We start from the raw sequence: 15526 nt of genomic DNA on the forward strand, positions 1-15526 counted from the left end.
AGCAGAGGGGAGCAGCAGCAGGATGTGTGTGAGGTGGCAGAACCAGGGAGAGAACGCCCCGAGCCAGCTGCTGAGCCCTGGGGGCCGTGGGCAGGGGCAGGGGGTCGCTGGCAGCCACAGCCCGCCGTGCTCTCACCTGACGCCGGTGCCATGGGGGCGGCTGGGAGCCCGTTGAGGCTGACGGCACCGATCTGCTGGATGTGGCAGGGGGAGAAGGCGACGCTGGGGCTCAGGTAGCTGCCGTGGGACGTGGACAGAACCGTCGTCTGCTGCTGCATCAGCTGCAAGGCACCAGAGGGGCTGTCAGGGCCCCGGCGGCTCACGGCCCCTTCCCATCGCTCTGCACCCTGAGCCTGCGGGAGGAGCTCGGAGGGGAGGGGGAAGGGGAAGGGGGAGGGGAAGGGGAAGGGGAAGGGGAAGGGGAAGGGGAAGGGGAAGGGGAAGGGGAGCTGTGGCCTCGTCACCTTCCCCGGTTGCCAGCGGGGGTTGCTGCTGCACCTCAGCCCCGCAGCGCCCTCCCCAGGCTGGGTGAGCATCCTCCACAGCCCCCACCAGCCCCCTCCCAGCCCCTCACCCGGCCTCAGGGGGGCTCTGGGCTCCCTCAGCACCGGCCCATCGTGCTCAGGGAGCTCCCGTGGTGGGGAAAGGGGCTGGGTAAGTGAGCCACAGCCCCTTCCCTCGCACAGCCGCAGCCCGGGCACTGCCAGCCATTGCCGTGGGGAACTGAGTCCGAATCCCTCCTGTTGCCCGGCCTCACCAAGGACACTGTGCTGTTGGAGCAAGTGTCCAGCCAAGCCTGGCTCTTACTCCCTTGGCCACCTGAGGTCTGCCCCCTGGCCTGTCCTCTGGCAGTGGTTTACACCCTGGGGCTGGGGGCTGGCAGCTCCTCTTGGTCCCAGAACACACCTGACTGAGCAGAGATGCACAATGCAAAGAAGAAGGGATGGGGAAGGGGGGACACAAGGCTGGGAGAAGGGTGAGGAGGAGGAGGAGGAGGAAGAAGAAGAAAACGATGCTTCTGGTCCTGTTTGGCCATCAGTCCGTGCTCTGGAGCACGAGATGAGACCAGACTCAGGGCAGTGGCAACCAAGACTCAGCTCTAGATACAGTTATCTGTCTCCTTTAGAAGCCCTGACTTCACCATCAAGCAAGAAGAGCAGGAGAGGCACAGGCACGGGGCTCTGGAAGCTCCAGTTGCACAGGAGGAGCTGGGAAGTGGCAGATGGCAAAGCCCAAGAAAAGCACAGTTCCTCCTCACATGAACTGCACCCAAATGGCACTGCCTGCAGCAGGAACCCTCCAGCACCACCCCACCTCATCCACAAACGGCTGAGGCAGCGAGCCCAGGTCACTGCAGGATGGGGTCACTCCACAGTTCATGGCTGCCTAAACCTTCTCTTAGTTTCTTCCACACAGAAGGTGTAAAAGAAGAGGAACTGCCTGATGTCCTTGGCCTTGTCTGTCAGCTGCCACGAGCAAAGCAACTGGGGTGGGACTGACCCTGCAGGCAGCACTGGGATGGGGAACAAGCTCTTTTTGGGGCAGAGGTAGATCACAAAGTCCCTGCAGACAGGCAGGACTGACAGACACCACAAGTGTTCATTACCACCTGGCTCCAGAAAGCAAGTGCCCTGAACTCACCTCATCTCTTCATCACCAGGTTGTGATTCCCCCCAGGCAGGACTCACACACACATGTGCTGGGCCCTGGGGCAGCACCTACAGCCAAACGGGGCTTTCCTGAGAGCACAAAACTCTGCTGAGGGCTGTGGCAAAGCAGCCTGCACCAGCTCTGCTCCTGTCCCCACACTGTGCCCACTTCAAGGGGTCAGAATCAATGCACTTCTGAATATTCATCTTCCTTTTGGCCTCCTTCCTGCCAGGCTGTGGCTGGACCCAGCTGCTCAGACACCAACCCTGAGCCTGGAATGGTTTTCATCACCTCACTACAACCCCCACCCTGAACCATAAGAGGAGAAAGAAAACTGTGTGTGTGTGTGTGAACAAACTATGGTTTGTGTTTAGAACTGACCTGTGAACTGCCAGAGAGGTTCAGGCACCAGCAGCAGTTACTACATGGCACTGGCTGCTGCTTTGAAGCCTCCAGGTCTCTTTTGTGTTGATAATGATTCTCTTTGTTCATCTCTCAATCAGTTCCCTGATTCCACCTCAGCTAATCGCTGAATTCAACTGGCTGAATGAAGGAAATTGGCACTTTTCACTTGCAGAAGAGGCACCTGGGATGAAAACCTGCTCGAAGCACTGGAAACACCCGCTTCCAGATGCCTCCCATTGCCCAGGTGGGCATGGGAATCCTCCTTAGGAACTGCAGCTGGTTTTCATGCCTTGTTCTGGATATTTGAGTAGATCAGAACAACTTCAGAGCCAACACAGTTTGTGCTTCTATTTGAGAGAGGTTTTCAAGGCAATTGCAATTAGTATCAATTTAAAACATCCCACTGAAAAGAACAAACCCTCCTCCAACCCCAGCCACAGCCAGACTCCAAACCTCCTCCCAGGCCAAGGCCTCTGGGATCAGATCCCATGGGGCCAGGGCCAGGAGGCTGGTGGTGGATCAGAGGATGCCCCAGTTCCCCACAGCAGCACTTGCTCCCCCCTCACTCGAGCACATCTGTAAGGGCTGGCTGCATCTCCTGAGCCTGTGAGGAACCTCAGGTGCAGCATCTCCTACTCCAAGCTCTGCCCCACAGGAACATGAATGATGATGAAGTTCCCCTGGGCTCAGAGGTCCCAGCTCCCATGGGAGGACATCTGGAGGTGCTGGAAGGAGGCTCAGCAAGGAAATCTCTCCCGTCTCTCCCCCCATTTCCAGGGATATTAGATGGCATTTCAAAGGGCTGGTGCCCTCTCCCTCTGATGGGGACACTGTGTGCATATGAGGCTAAGATCTCTGCTCCAGGCCGAGGGAGATCAAAGACTGAGGTGACAGCAAGAGAAGAAACAATGATGAGTGAGGTCAGTGCCTCAGAAAGAAGGGAGAGAGAGAGAACCAAGCCCATGGAAAAGGCAAGGAAGAAAAAACCTGAAGGGGTGGGAGACAGGCTGAGTCAAAGTCACAGAGCAGGGAGGCCAGTGGGGAATCAAAGGCAAAGCAACAAATTGAATCCACAGCTGAGGAGAAAGGAGATGCAGCTAAGAGAGCAGCACAGGCCTGACTGGCTGCTTGCCATCAGCAGGAGCCTCTGAAGACTGAAGTGAACTTAAGGACTAAGAAGCCTCACTGCCCTCCTTCCTTACACATCCTGGGCCAGAAGCTAACACAGTACTTTGTGTCATCACAGCCTCACTGTGTGGTCCATTCCTGCCTCCCTCCCCACCATACCATGACCAAGTGAACACCACCTCCACGCCAGCAGATGATACATCAGCATCATCACCTCAGGGTTCTCCTGGGGCTCCAAAACCACACACAACTGTGCCATCAACCTGGAGGAAGAGTTCACAAGTTGGCAGGCTGCCAGACATCACCCAGGCACGTGGCTCTGAGCTGTCCTCAAAACAAGACAGAAAGACACTGGGGCATGCTTGACCTGTTCCCAGACACCTCCCCCAGGCTCCAGCACATGAGGGAGACTCGGCTTTGCTTTGAGAAGGTCGCAGAGCTCTCTCCCGTTCCCCATCCACCACTCCAGGAGAGAAACAACGCCAAGCCTAAGCTGTTGCTTGCAGGAACTGAAGCCAGGAAGGAGTGTCAGGTGCTGGAAAGCTTTCAGGTGTTTGTTTAGAGTCCCCTTTGGTGGTGTCCCAGCGGCGCCCCCCGGCCCAGGGCAGCGTCTCCCCGCAGCCCCCGCGCGATACTCACAGCCTGCGCATAGGCGCTGTATGGGCTGAACGGGAAGGTGAGAGATGGAGTGAGTATCCCCAGCTGCCCCACCATTTGCTGCATACGGCGGAGGGTCCTCTCCTTATCTGTGTCAGCAAACTTCACCACTAGACTGGAGGAGGCACCCTAGGCACAGAGAGAAAGGAGACAGAGAGAGGAGGCAGGGGGGAGGAGAGGCCGTGGGACAGCCGGAGAGTCAGCAGTCAGGCAAGGTGGGACGGGGCAGAGCAGGCAGCAGAGAGGAGTGGGAAGAGGAGCAGAAGAGCAAATATTGGTGTGAAAGTGTTGAGGAGCTGCCTGGAACCTGGGGCTGTGCTGTTCTCCACACAGCCAACCCTTCCCCACACTGTCCCTGGGCCTTGCAAGGCTGCCCAGGTGGGTGCACACGTGCCTGGCTGCACTGGGGGTGAGGGTGCAGCCAGCGACACCCGGGACATCGACAGCCACAAGCACCATCTTCCCACCACTGTGAGCTTGGCTGGATGGGCAGAGCAGCTCCCAGCAGCTAGAAATACCCCTGCTGCAGTGATGCACTGTCCTGCTGATGAAGGTGCCCCAATCCAGGCTGGAGGTGGAGAGAGAGAGGAGGTCACGGCTGCAACTCCACTTGCACGAGAAGGCAAAGCTGCAGCTGCACAACCCCACACGCCAGCCAAAGTGTTCCCATCCACACCCAGACCAGCCCAGAGGCCTCCTCTGCTGCCTAAACAACAAAAGGTGGGGAGTGTGCTCAGTTCTGACTGCTCAGGTTGCTCAGCTGTCAGCTTTCACACCCTGCTTGGGTTTGAACTGCTCCAGGTAGCTGTCTCCAAGCCAAAGGCACGGGCTGGCTCTTGGCTCGCTGTTATTGAACCTTTATAGCTACTAAATGCTGTCACTGCCAGTCTGGAGAGACATTGATCCACACACACACACACTACAGCCCCCCACCAACAACCACACGAGCTGGAAGCTGCAGCTGAACCTGTTGTGGTTTTGGACAGTGAGGGGAAGTCCCTGTAGGAGGGTGATGGGAAGAGGATTTGGAGGGTGGGTCCCCTGGCCGCATACTCACGGGCATGGTCTGGCTGCCGTGGAGGGCGTGGATGGCTGCCTGAGCCTCTGTGTGAGATGAGAACTTTACAAAAGCACAGCCTGGAAAGGGACAGAAAGAGCACAGGAGATTGCAGTGACAGGACTGCTGCCAAAGTGCACACACAGCATCTGCATCTCAGGCAGGGTAAAGGAAAGCCACCCCAAGAAAGCAGGGAACAACAAGGATGACTCATCCCAAGCCTTCCATCCTGGATGAAACCCAGGAGGGGTCTCCAACTGTTACCTCATGACACACTCCAGAGATGATGTCACCACCTCCACCCTCACCCCTCATCACCTCTACCCCAACTGTGGGGTAGAAACATTTCCCAGTGCAGCCCCAGCTTGAGCCACTGGTGATGCTGAGTGATAACTCAGCTCCTCAGCATCCTCCTGTCCCTGCCTCCTTGCCCCTCTGTCTCTGCCCATCTTCCCCCAGCCTGTCCCTGCAGCAGCCAACTCCCTCTGCCTGCCTGTCACGGGGCTTCCCATGAAGATGGAGGAGGGGGAAGGAACAAGTGCCCCCCAGGAGGAAGGAGGCAGCGGTGGTGAGGCAGGTGAGCACTCCCTGAGGAGCAGGGGAGGAAGGACAGGACACACAGAGGGGTTCACACCTTTGCTGTTACCATCAGGTCCACGGAGCACTGTACATTCATCAATGACCCCAAAGGGTTCAAAGAGCCGGAGCACGTCGTCCTCAGACTGCTGCTTATTTAACATGCCCACAAAGAGCTTCCTGTCCCCTAAGGGCAAACACAGAGACATCAACCTTCTATGAGGCTTGCAGTCCAAAGCAGGAGGACAGGGACACTCAAAGCACAGAACAGCTCAGTGTTGAAAACATGCCTGGCATGGCAATGATTTGTTGTTGGCTGAAATGCTTCAAGGGGTGAGGATGCAGCTCCCACCGAGCTCCTCACACCTGCAAAGGTTTCTGTGGCTTCCCCTGTCCTGTCCTCCCCAAAGGAAAACAAAAGGTGAATCATTCCCTTCTATTCATCAGCCCTTTCCTTTCAGTGATGCAATACAACAAAACACCTGCCTGAGCATTTACACCCCTCTTGAACAACCTGTGAAGGCCAAGAGGTACCTGAGGAAACACAGCAGCTCAACCCAGGCAGGGTGGAGAGACTCCAGGACCTTTGGCTTCTGTTTCCTTCTCTCCACTGTTTCCACAGCTGCTATGGAACCAATCATCTTAGCTTCAATTTGTCCTCCCAGCCTAACCAGCCTGTCCTCTGAGGCCTGGAACAAGCCCTGGGATCCTGTGTCTCAATTTGCCCCACTGTAGGATCAGCCAAATGCAAGACAGTTGGGTGAGGATCAACAAAACAGCTCCATGGTCTCCACTCCTCTCTCTCCAGGGGCATTTTGTCACACTGCTGGGGGTGCTGGAAGGTTGATCAACACAGAGACATGGAGATCAGGGTCCCTCTGGGTTCTTCCATCACAGGGGAGAAGTGAGGATTTTGTTGGGATGGCCAAGGGTGGAGGTGGGAAGAAAAGTGCACAGTGCTTTCTGCCTCTCTCTACCCCCATCAGTACACACAGGAGCCCTTCACACAGCCTGATGCCATCCAGCCAAGCACAAACCCAGCAGTGGCTGGGGCAGCATCCTCCCCAGCTTGCTGTGAACAGCTGATAGTAAAGTCCCAGCCTAAACACCAGCCCCATCTCCATTGCTTTGCAAAGAGACAGTTAATGGTGGAGTTAACCCTCCCCTAGTGACCCAAACATGCAGGAGGAGACATGACCCACAGGACAGAAACGTGTCAGGATGGGCCTTGGCAGGAGCAGGGAGAGGATTCCTTATTGTCAGTGGCAGGAGCAGAGGGGCTGCCTGCAAACACAACCAGTGACACGTGATGCCCATCAGGGCTGATGGCAAAGGAGCTGAGAGCTGCCTGAGAGTGCAGTGACCTGGAAAACAACAGGTCTAGGGGCTACAGCAGCAGAGCAGGCTGCAGGGCTGCTGGGGGGTGTGTCAGGAGTGGATGACACATTGCACACACTGCTGGCAAAGCCCCTCACCAAGCCCCTTCCTTGTTCCCCGTGGCTCAGAGGATGGTCTCATCCAGGCAGGCAACCAAACTGCCTCCCCCCACACTGCTCTGCCACACACATCCTTTGCTGTGAGGGTGAGGGGGTCCTCGGAGGCTGTGGAGGCTCCTTCTCAGGAGGTTTCCAACCCCACCTGGACATGTTCCTGTGCCCCCTGAGCCAGGGGAACCTGCTTTAGCAGGGGCTGGGGCTGGAGCAGCTCTGCAGGGCCCTTCCAGCCCCAGCATGCTGGTTCTGTGACACAGCCACACATGCAGGAAAACATCTCCACATGCCATCTGTCCCTTGCAGAAAGGCTGAGGCAGGCACACAACATGAATGCACCAGCACACAGGCCCACACATGCACAGCAACATGCTTGACCAGAAGCAAACATCCTCAGTGAGCAAGAGGGATGTGCAGACAGATGCTCTCACCCCCCACCCTGACCCTCCAGAGAGCCTCTGTATGGCTGCACTCCCCCAGAGCCCCAGCACAGCCCATGCAGGCACAGCTCTGCACCACACACAGGTAACATGCAAGATCCACCACAGAGAGAGGCTTAAAAGTGCTGCAGCTAAGGCTCTTACCCAGTCCCAAAGAGACACTCCTGATTTATAGCACTGGAAATGGCTGAAACATATGGCCTTGTGTATTTTTTAAAGGCCAAATTCCCTGGCTTCCCTGTTTGCCTGATCCCCTGGACAACTAAACCTGGGGGAATTTCACCCATTCTCCTTGTGATTCTCCCTGCACCTGCACTTGGGAGCCACTCAATCAGCTGACTGACTCCATCCCAAATGTAGTGCTCTGGCAGTGCCCAATAATCCCCAGGCAAGGCAGAGGAGCTAATGGAACAGATGCTGTACAGATGCAAGGCAGCATTTGCCCCCACCCAAGGGCCAGCTCAGAAATGCTGGTGGGCAAAGCAGCCAAAAAATAGCACAGGGAGTGTGGGAAAAGGAATGGGATGGGTCAGGAACATACTCCCTGAGAATGGAAACTGAAGGAGCAAGAGCTTTGTGCTCCCATTAACATCATCTGGTGTCACATGTGATCCCAGTTTGGCTATGGGAGGGGACACTTGAGCTTTGTTGTGTCCCCCCTTCCTCTGCCCTGAGTCTCTACTGCAGCTGCAGCCAGGGAGGTGCATTGCAAACACCTCAGGAGCTCCCCAGACCCCACATCCACACAGTGGGAGGAGGGGAAACACACTGGGCAGTGCTTGTGCTGATTTGAGAAGCTGTAAATGAATCCTCTGCTCTTTGAACTGGTTAGAATTGTGGGCAGCAAATGCACTTGATGGCCTTGCCTTGCTCTTTGAGGAGCTGAGCAGGTCCTCTGGCTGTTGGGGTCAGGGTGGGAAAGAGCTGGGACTCTAGGTGGGAGGAACAAGCAGCTACCCAGATACAATGCTGCTTGTGTAACATCAGCCTTTTGCTTCTGGAGCTGATTTAGTGGAAAGGGAGGTCTGTGTAACAGAGCAGTGGGGAAGTGGTTCCAGTTTTGGCTGATGACTAATCCAGTGCAAAGACCTGCTGGTTACCACAGCTCCCCCCAAAGCTTAAAGCTCTGCCAAACAACAGCCTAATGAAGCAAGAGGCCACAGCTCTACAATGGAGACACTGAGTGAAAAGGAAGCTTGGACTTTACAGAGTCACAGAGTCATTTTTGTTGGAAAAGACCTTTAAGTCCATGAAGGCCCAGCCCAGCACTGACCCCTGGCCCTCAGCACCTCAGCTCCAGGGCTTTGGGATCCCTCAAGGGCTGGGGACTGCCCCACCACAGCCCTGGAGCTGCAGCCTCCCCAGGGCCCAGCACAGGGGACAATCCCTACCCTGCTCCTGCTGCCACCCCAGTGCTGAGCCCAGCCAGGGTGCCCTTGGCCTTCTTGCTCCCCTGGGCACGCTGCTGGCTCCAGTTCAGCCACTGACACCAACTCCCCCAGGCCCTTTCCCTCCAGCAGCTTCCCAGCCCCTCTGCCCCAGCCTGGAGCTGCCTGGGGTTGCTGTGGCCCAAGGGCTCACAGCTCCATACCCTCTTCTAGCTCTTTTTCCTTCACTTTCTCTCCTGCTCTTGTTTGTCACCCCCTGACTGGCAATTCCCCATGCTGTCCAGCAACTAGGAGAATTGTCTCTGATCTCTGACTGTTGAGTTCCCATGGAAACATGCTCTGGGCACAGTCAGTCACTCAGGCAGCAGGAGCAGTGCTGATAAAGACACCACAGGAACATGTGAGGGGTTAAGGCTGAATGCTTTGGCCATGAGAGGAAAGCACACAGGCACTGGACACTGCTCTGCTTTAAACCCAGTGGATTTAGGTCATCTGGCTAACAGCTGTCAGCAGCAAGGAGCAGGGAGAGGGAGGCAGCTCACTCCAGCAGTTGGCTGTGGGAGGGATGCAGGGAACCTCCCTGGGTACACACAGAGCTTCCCTGTCTCTAAGGCAGCACTAATGGGCTTGGGCTGGCTGTCCTAGCACATCAGTGCTACACAGTGCTCCAGGTCTCAAAAGCAGCACAGGCAAGCTCCTCTTCCCCCTCATTCCATCTCCTCCTGGCACTCCCAGGCTCCCAGAAGAGGCATGAGGGAAAGAGCTGACAAAGCCTGTGCCAGAGTCACAGGGCCCCCTCTGAGCTAACACAGGCAGCAGCATTTTCCCAGTGAATTCCTTCTGCAGGGTGCAGTAACACTGAACACCCAGATATCCCCATCCAGCCCCTGCAGGGCTTGGGCAAAACTGCCCCTGTGGCACAAAGAACGAGCATCTCTCAGACCAAGAAGCTTCATTTGTGAGATGTCATTCCCTGGAGAGGATAAAAGAGGTTCCCTCCAAGGATAATGTAGAGCAGAGCCTCACTGATGCAGGCAGCTGCTCCCTTGACAAATTCCTAGTGCAAGCAGCTCTTGCCTTGCCCCAAACCCTTCTTTTATCCCTGCTGCTACAGGGAATGGTCCTTTCCACATCTGCAAACTTGCTCATGCACTTCTGTGGCAGGTGGAGCCTCAGGACAGAAACCTTTGGGAAGAGGAACCTGATTCAGACAAAGTTCAGGGGCTGAAGTCAGGTGAGATGAAGTCAGCCCTGGCTGTCTCAGCCATGCTGGTTGCTTTGGAGCCTTTAAGCCATGGTTCATTGCAAAAGGAACATGTCCATAGGTGTCCCAGCTGGGATTCTCACTACAGCCCAAGGGAATAAAACTGTCCAGACTTCAGCTAAAGTCAGGTGTCTTAACCCTCAATAATGAAAGGTCAGAGATTCTCCTTGGAAAGATAATCTTAGGTAAAGATGGGGGCTGATAAAGGGAAGATCACACAAGCACAAATACAGAGCCCTAGAAAACGTATCTCATCTTCCTGCCAGCAACCAAAACTCACTACACACTGCTTGGAAGCGATCCCTTAACACTGAAACCAAAAGCCTTCCAAATCTAAACCCAGCATGCAGGAGCTGCTGCCCTGCAGCCCAGGCTCACACAGAGCCTCCCCTCCCCACCACAAATCTGCTTTCAGAGGCAGCAGCAACAGCACAAGGCATGGAGAGGCAGATGCAGGAATGGAGAGGGAAAGAAATGCATCAGCAAGACAAGGAAAAGCAGCAAAACCATTTCATGTATTTGGAAAGGGCTGGAGTTGCAAACTCTCTTCATCTGGAGAAGGCACCTGAGCTGCTGTGAGCTCCCCAGTAAATTAACAGAGATACTCCTGTTCCCAACCCCTCAGCTCTCAACTACTCAGTCTATGCTGCCCTCAGGGAGCTGCCTCCCTGCAGCCTGACAGCACCTCCATCTCAAGCCTGAGCCTGGGATCCTTTCTCTCCAGACACTCTTTCCCCATCACATGCTATTTTCTGCAACAGTGCTTAGGCCCTGGCAGCGTGGTGGGGGCTGCTGCAGGCCTGAGACAGTCCAACAGCCATGGGGGAGGCAGAGGAGGGAGCTGCAGGAAGAATCAGCTGCAGAGCAGTGAGCTGAGCAGGTTAAAAAGCCAGTGCTGCTGCAGGGGGCTGGCTGTTATTGGGCTGATTGAGTGTAAGGATGAAGAAACCTCTTCCCAAAGCTCTTACATGCTCCAGAACCTCTGGTGCCACACACCAAAGTGCACATCTGCTCCAGGAACCTGCTGGGGCAGACACTGGCAAGCTAAAAAGACTTTCCAAGGGCTGGGAAAGACAGTGGAGTGAGCAGCCCCATCGTTACCCCCAGCACTCGGGGCGCTGCCGGCTGTGCCACGCTGAAGGCTGCCCATCAACGTCCATCCCTACGCTCTCCTCCCACCTCCCCTCCCCAGATCACACACCAACATCCCTTTGTACAGACTGCAGGGAGAGGAAGGGCCAGGTGAGGACCCTGTCACTCTGTTTGGTTTCCCCCTGCCAAGCACAAAGCCACCAAAGGAGAAACAAGGAGAGATGACAACTACCTCCACGGCTCTCGCTGTCTGCGGGTTTCACTTGGATCGGACGCGCCATCTGCAACGACACAAACACACAGGGTTAGAGTTTGGCCCATCTCCCTGGCACACAGGGCTGATGCCAGTGGCACCAGGGTGCTCCCTTCTGCCTGCTGTGCAGAGGAGGAGAGAGGCAGAAGGAAAACAAGACGCTCTGATGGCAACCAGAACCCTCAGAGGAGGCACCACGTGGATTTCACACTCCCCAAAAAGGGAACTTGGGGTTTTTCTCTGCTCAGCTGCTCGTCTGCAGAGAAGCTGTCCTGGAAACAGCCACCATGCACAGAGCTTCACCTCCCCTGATACAGCAAGTGGCAAAGAAAGGACTCCAAGGAAGCAGCTCATCCAAGGAAGCAGCTCATCACTGTGAGGCTGGAGCCTGAACCGTGGTCAGTGTGGCCCGAGGTGAGGCTCTGCCTGGAAGCTCTTCCTCTGCCCACCCTGACTCAGTGCAGGTCACCTCACCTGACTCAGCCACTTACTCTCCTTGCAGAAGGGAAGAACAACTGGCTCTGCACTTGGCTAGGAGCAGTGCAGCAAGCAGGCATCTTGTGTTTCCCCTTCCCTATCCATCATGCAGTCAGAGCTCTGTGCCCCAGCGTGGCTCAGGGAGAAGGGCTGTGCTCCAGCAACATCCCCCGTCCACAAAGGCAATGCTCAGGTTGGCAGTGACAAAACTCCTCTCACTTGCTGTGGAGAAGAGCTGTTTACCTCTTTTGCAGCCATTTAATGTCACCAGCAATAACCCAACCACAAGCAACAAAGCCAGGGAGGCAGCTGAGCTCATGAGCTATGGGGATGCTCCAGGTAAGGCAGAACAGCTCTGCCCAGGAGCTGCACTGAGAACCCACAGCTTGAACTGCACAAAGCTGCAGAGGAAGGCAAAACTCTCATCTCTGCAAGGTCCAACTGAGGAATCTCCTCTGAGGAGCTGGTGTACAGGGCAGGTTTCCACATCACAGCACATCTCACTCCATGTGTCTCAGAATCGTTCACAGAGGCTGACGGTGACTTGAATCAGTGACATCCACAATAAAAACCAACCAGATATCACAGGTGAGACCTGCACACAAGCTGCAGGTCCAGGCAGAGCCTTCCCTGTCTCTCTCTAAGGAAACAGCCTCAGGAAAAGCAGCAACAATGACACTGAAGATGAAACCATGTCATAGAAGTCAGCTAAAATGTGTTTAGAAGCCAGGATGTGAAACGGGGGCTGAGCCAGACTGGCCAGAAAGCAGAGGTAGAGCCCATATAGGGCCCAGAGGTAGAGCCCAACAGCTGGAGAAAACCTGGGAAGGAACTTTGCAGTTCACAGTACAGAGATACCAAGCAGAAGGTGCCAGGCTGTCATAGCAAGGCAGGGGGAGAGTGCTTGTGGCAGCTCAGGGCTGTGGGGTAGATGGAAGGTCCCTGAATGGTGGGGCTGGAAGGGCCCTGCAGAGCTGCTCCAGCCCAAGCCCCTGCTCCAGCAGCTTCCCCTGGCTCAGGGGCACAGGAACGTGTCCAGCTGGGGTTGGAAACCTCCTGAGCAGGAGCCTCCACACCCTCCCTGGGCAGCCTGGGCCAGGGCTCCCTCAGCTCAGCACCAAAGGACTTGCTCCTCCTGTGCCAGGGGCACTGCCTGTGTGCCAGCCTGTGCCTGTTACCCCTTGTCCTGCCACTGGCCACCACACACCAACCACTGGCCTCATCCTCCTGACACCCACCCTGCAGGGATTGATCAGCACTGGGAAGGGCCCCCTGAGCTCAGGCTTCTCTCTCCAGGCTGAACAGCCCCAGGTCCTGCACCCCCTCACCACAGAGATGTTCCAGGCCTGGGCTGCTGCTCCCCCCAGGAGCTGCCAAGGACCAGACATCTGTCATCCTGCCAGCTGAGTGGGATGTGGGGCAGAGCTTCAGAAGGCTGCAGCCAGAGATTGCTCCAGAAAGCCTGATTTCCTCTTTGAGTGGCAGTGGCTGCTCACAGCCTTTGGCAACATGCCTGCACAAGCCAAAGCTACAGGGGGGTTTGGGCAGCATGCTGAGGGGGAGAGGACAGACACCCCAGATGTGTGCTCAGAAGTGAGGGCTCAGTGCAGAGCCAAAAAGGGCAGCTGGTCACCTCACTCCCCACTGCTCCCACAGCACTGAGAAATAGCTTTGTTTCTACCCAGGATGCAAAACCAGGATTAAGCTTAAACAGATGGGGAGGGAGATGGAGGGAGAGACTCAGATCTCAGCTTCTATGAGGAGCAAATCCATTTAGGGGAAAGAAGGGAGGGGGGAAGGAAGGGAGGGAGGGATGCTGTGGAAGCCAAAGGCATCACACCCCCGTGTGAGCACAGCCCCACGCAGGGATGCTGGGGCTGAGGCCTTGGGGTGAGGAGGGAAAGGAAGGAGGGGGAGTGAGGGAGGGGGTTAAGTACCTGAGGACATCTCCCTGTCCCCTCCCCCAACAAGGGCTGTCACTCCAGCTCCCAGCACCTAGGGTAAGGGAGGTGTTGTCATGGAAACAGTTATTCACCACATGGAACCTGACATTTGTGGTTGCCATGGAAACCAGCTCTTGGGGGCATTCCCTCTGCTTTGCACAAAAGAGACATTTTGATATCATCTCTGGGGAGGGGGCCCCCTCTCCCCATCTGTCCACCCCTTTCCTTCCCCCCATCCCAGGGGCTGGGACAAAGCTGAAGGTGGACCCTGAGCCATGGCTGCCCCTCTGTGATCTGCCCCATGGGGGGAGCACCCCCAGGGTGAGGCACCCACTGGCAGAGGTGTCAGCACCAGCACCCTGACACAGGTGAGCACTGGTGCACCACTGCAAATTGCATCTGGTCACAGTGACAAGAGGACTTGGGGCTGCTGAGGGGGAGATGAGGCTGCTCTGTACCCCACAGCTTCTCCTTTGCCTGGTAGAATCATAGAATCACAAAAGTGTTTTGGTTGGAAAAGACCTTTAGGAGCAGCAGGTCAACCCAGTCCCCTGCCCAGCCCAGCACTGACCCACAGCCTCAGCACCTCAGCTCCAGGGCTTTGGGATCCCTCCAGGGCTGGGCACTCCCCCAGCTCCCTGGGCAGCCTGGCACAGGGGCTGACACCCCTCTCAGGGAAAGAGTTCTGCCCCAGCTCCAACCTCAACCTCTCCTGGGGCAACTCCAGCCCATTCCCTCTTGTCCTGTCACTCCTTACCTGGGAGATGTGCCCTGAAGCACAGCAGCCACATCTCCTGCCCAGCCCTGGGGAGCTGCAAGGAGATCCCCAGCAGTTAGGAGTCACTGCAGCCCAGGGCAGTCAAGGTTAATAGGGCAGAGGCAGAGCTGACAGGCCTTGGTGGTGAGGGTCTAAACCACATCCCAACCCATCCCCAGCACCTGGTCAGCACAGAGAGAAGGGGAACTGTGCTGTGCCCTGCTTTCAGGGTGATGCTCCCTCACCCTGGTAACACAGATCTCAGGAAATCTCCTGGCCCTGCTAAAGTCAGAGAAAGCTTTGCCATTGCATCACCATTTCTCTCACCACACCCCAAAAATAACCCTTCTAGAGGTGAACTAGCTCCTCACATTGCCACAGGTGCCCAGCACAAGCCATCCTCCCTGCAGCCTGGCAGCCACATGTCCAAGGAGCAGCAGTGACCTCACAACACTTCCTCAGCTTTCAACCTGCAAAAGCTGGATGGAGGGAGAAAGTCCCCTGGGATGGCAGAGTGAGCCTTGCTATTAATTAGGAGTAAGTGATGTAAAATAGCCCCTCAGGTGCAATGCAGGAGAACCTCAGAGTGTTAAGAGGGTCAGAGGCAGACAGCATGAAACACACAAGGCAGGCTGGCTCCTCTGGCATGGGAGGAACCAAAAGGCATCCAGCTTTGCTTGGGGGCTGGTTCTCCTCTGGCCAGTTTAACATGCCCTGTGTGAAGGATCACAAGCCCCTGTAGCTGTATTCAAATGCTCATTTGTTCACTTGGACTGTGTTTCTGGCTGGGAACATGAGCAGTGAGGGATCAGGACCAGGCTCAGTGCTCAGCCTCCTGCTTGGCCACTGATGTCTCAGTGCACCTCAGTCCCATCCAGAAGCATCTTCCCCTGAGAAAGAGGAGTTGTCTCACACAGAAACATGAGCTATGTTACCACCAAGCACCATC

At 56.1% G+C, this 15526-nt stretch overlaps 1 protein-coding gene across 2 annotated transcripts in view; it reads right to left on the minus strand.

Annotated features, from left to right (window-relative positions):
* Positions 1-15526, minus strand: part of CELF5 (CUGBP Elav-like family member 5) — a 33406-nt gene that overhangs the window by 4124 nt on the left and 13756 nt on the right. The window contains exons 3-7 of one of the 2 annotated variants that reach the window (XM_062015158.1): positions 11380-11428; positions 5532-5660; positions 4898-4977; positions 3823-3969; positions 137-281 (exon numbers count right to left, since the gene is read on the minus strand). In XM_062015158.1, the coding sequence (XP_061871142.1) occupies positions 137-281; positions 3823-3969; positions 4898-4977; positions 5532-5660; positions 11380-11428 (550 nt within the window). Of the gene's footprint in view, positions 1-136; positions 282-3822; positions 3970-4897; positions 4978-5531; positions 5661-11376; positions 11429-15526 lie in introns of both variants that reach the window. The other variant, XM_062015157.1, reaches the window with a different exon arrangement.

Source organism: Colius striatus, chromosome 25 (genome assembly GCF_028858725.1).
Source record: "Colius striatus isolate bColStr4 chromosome 25, bColStr4.1.hap1, whole genome shotgun sequence".
Lineage (NCBI taxonomy): Eukaryota > Metazoa > Chordata > Aves > Coliiformes > Coliidae > Colius > Colius striatus.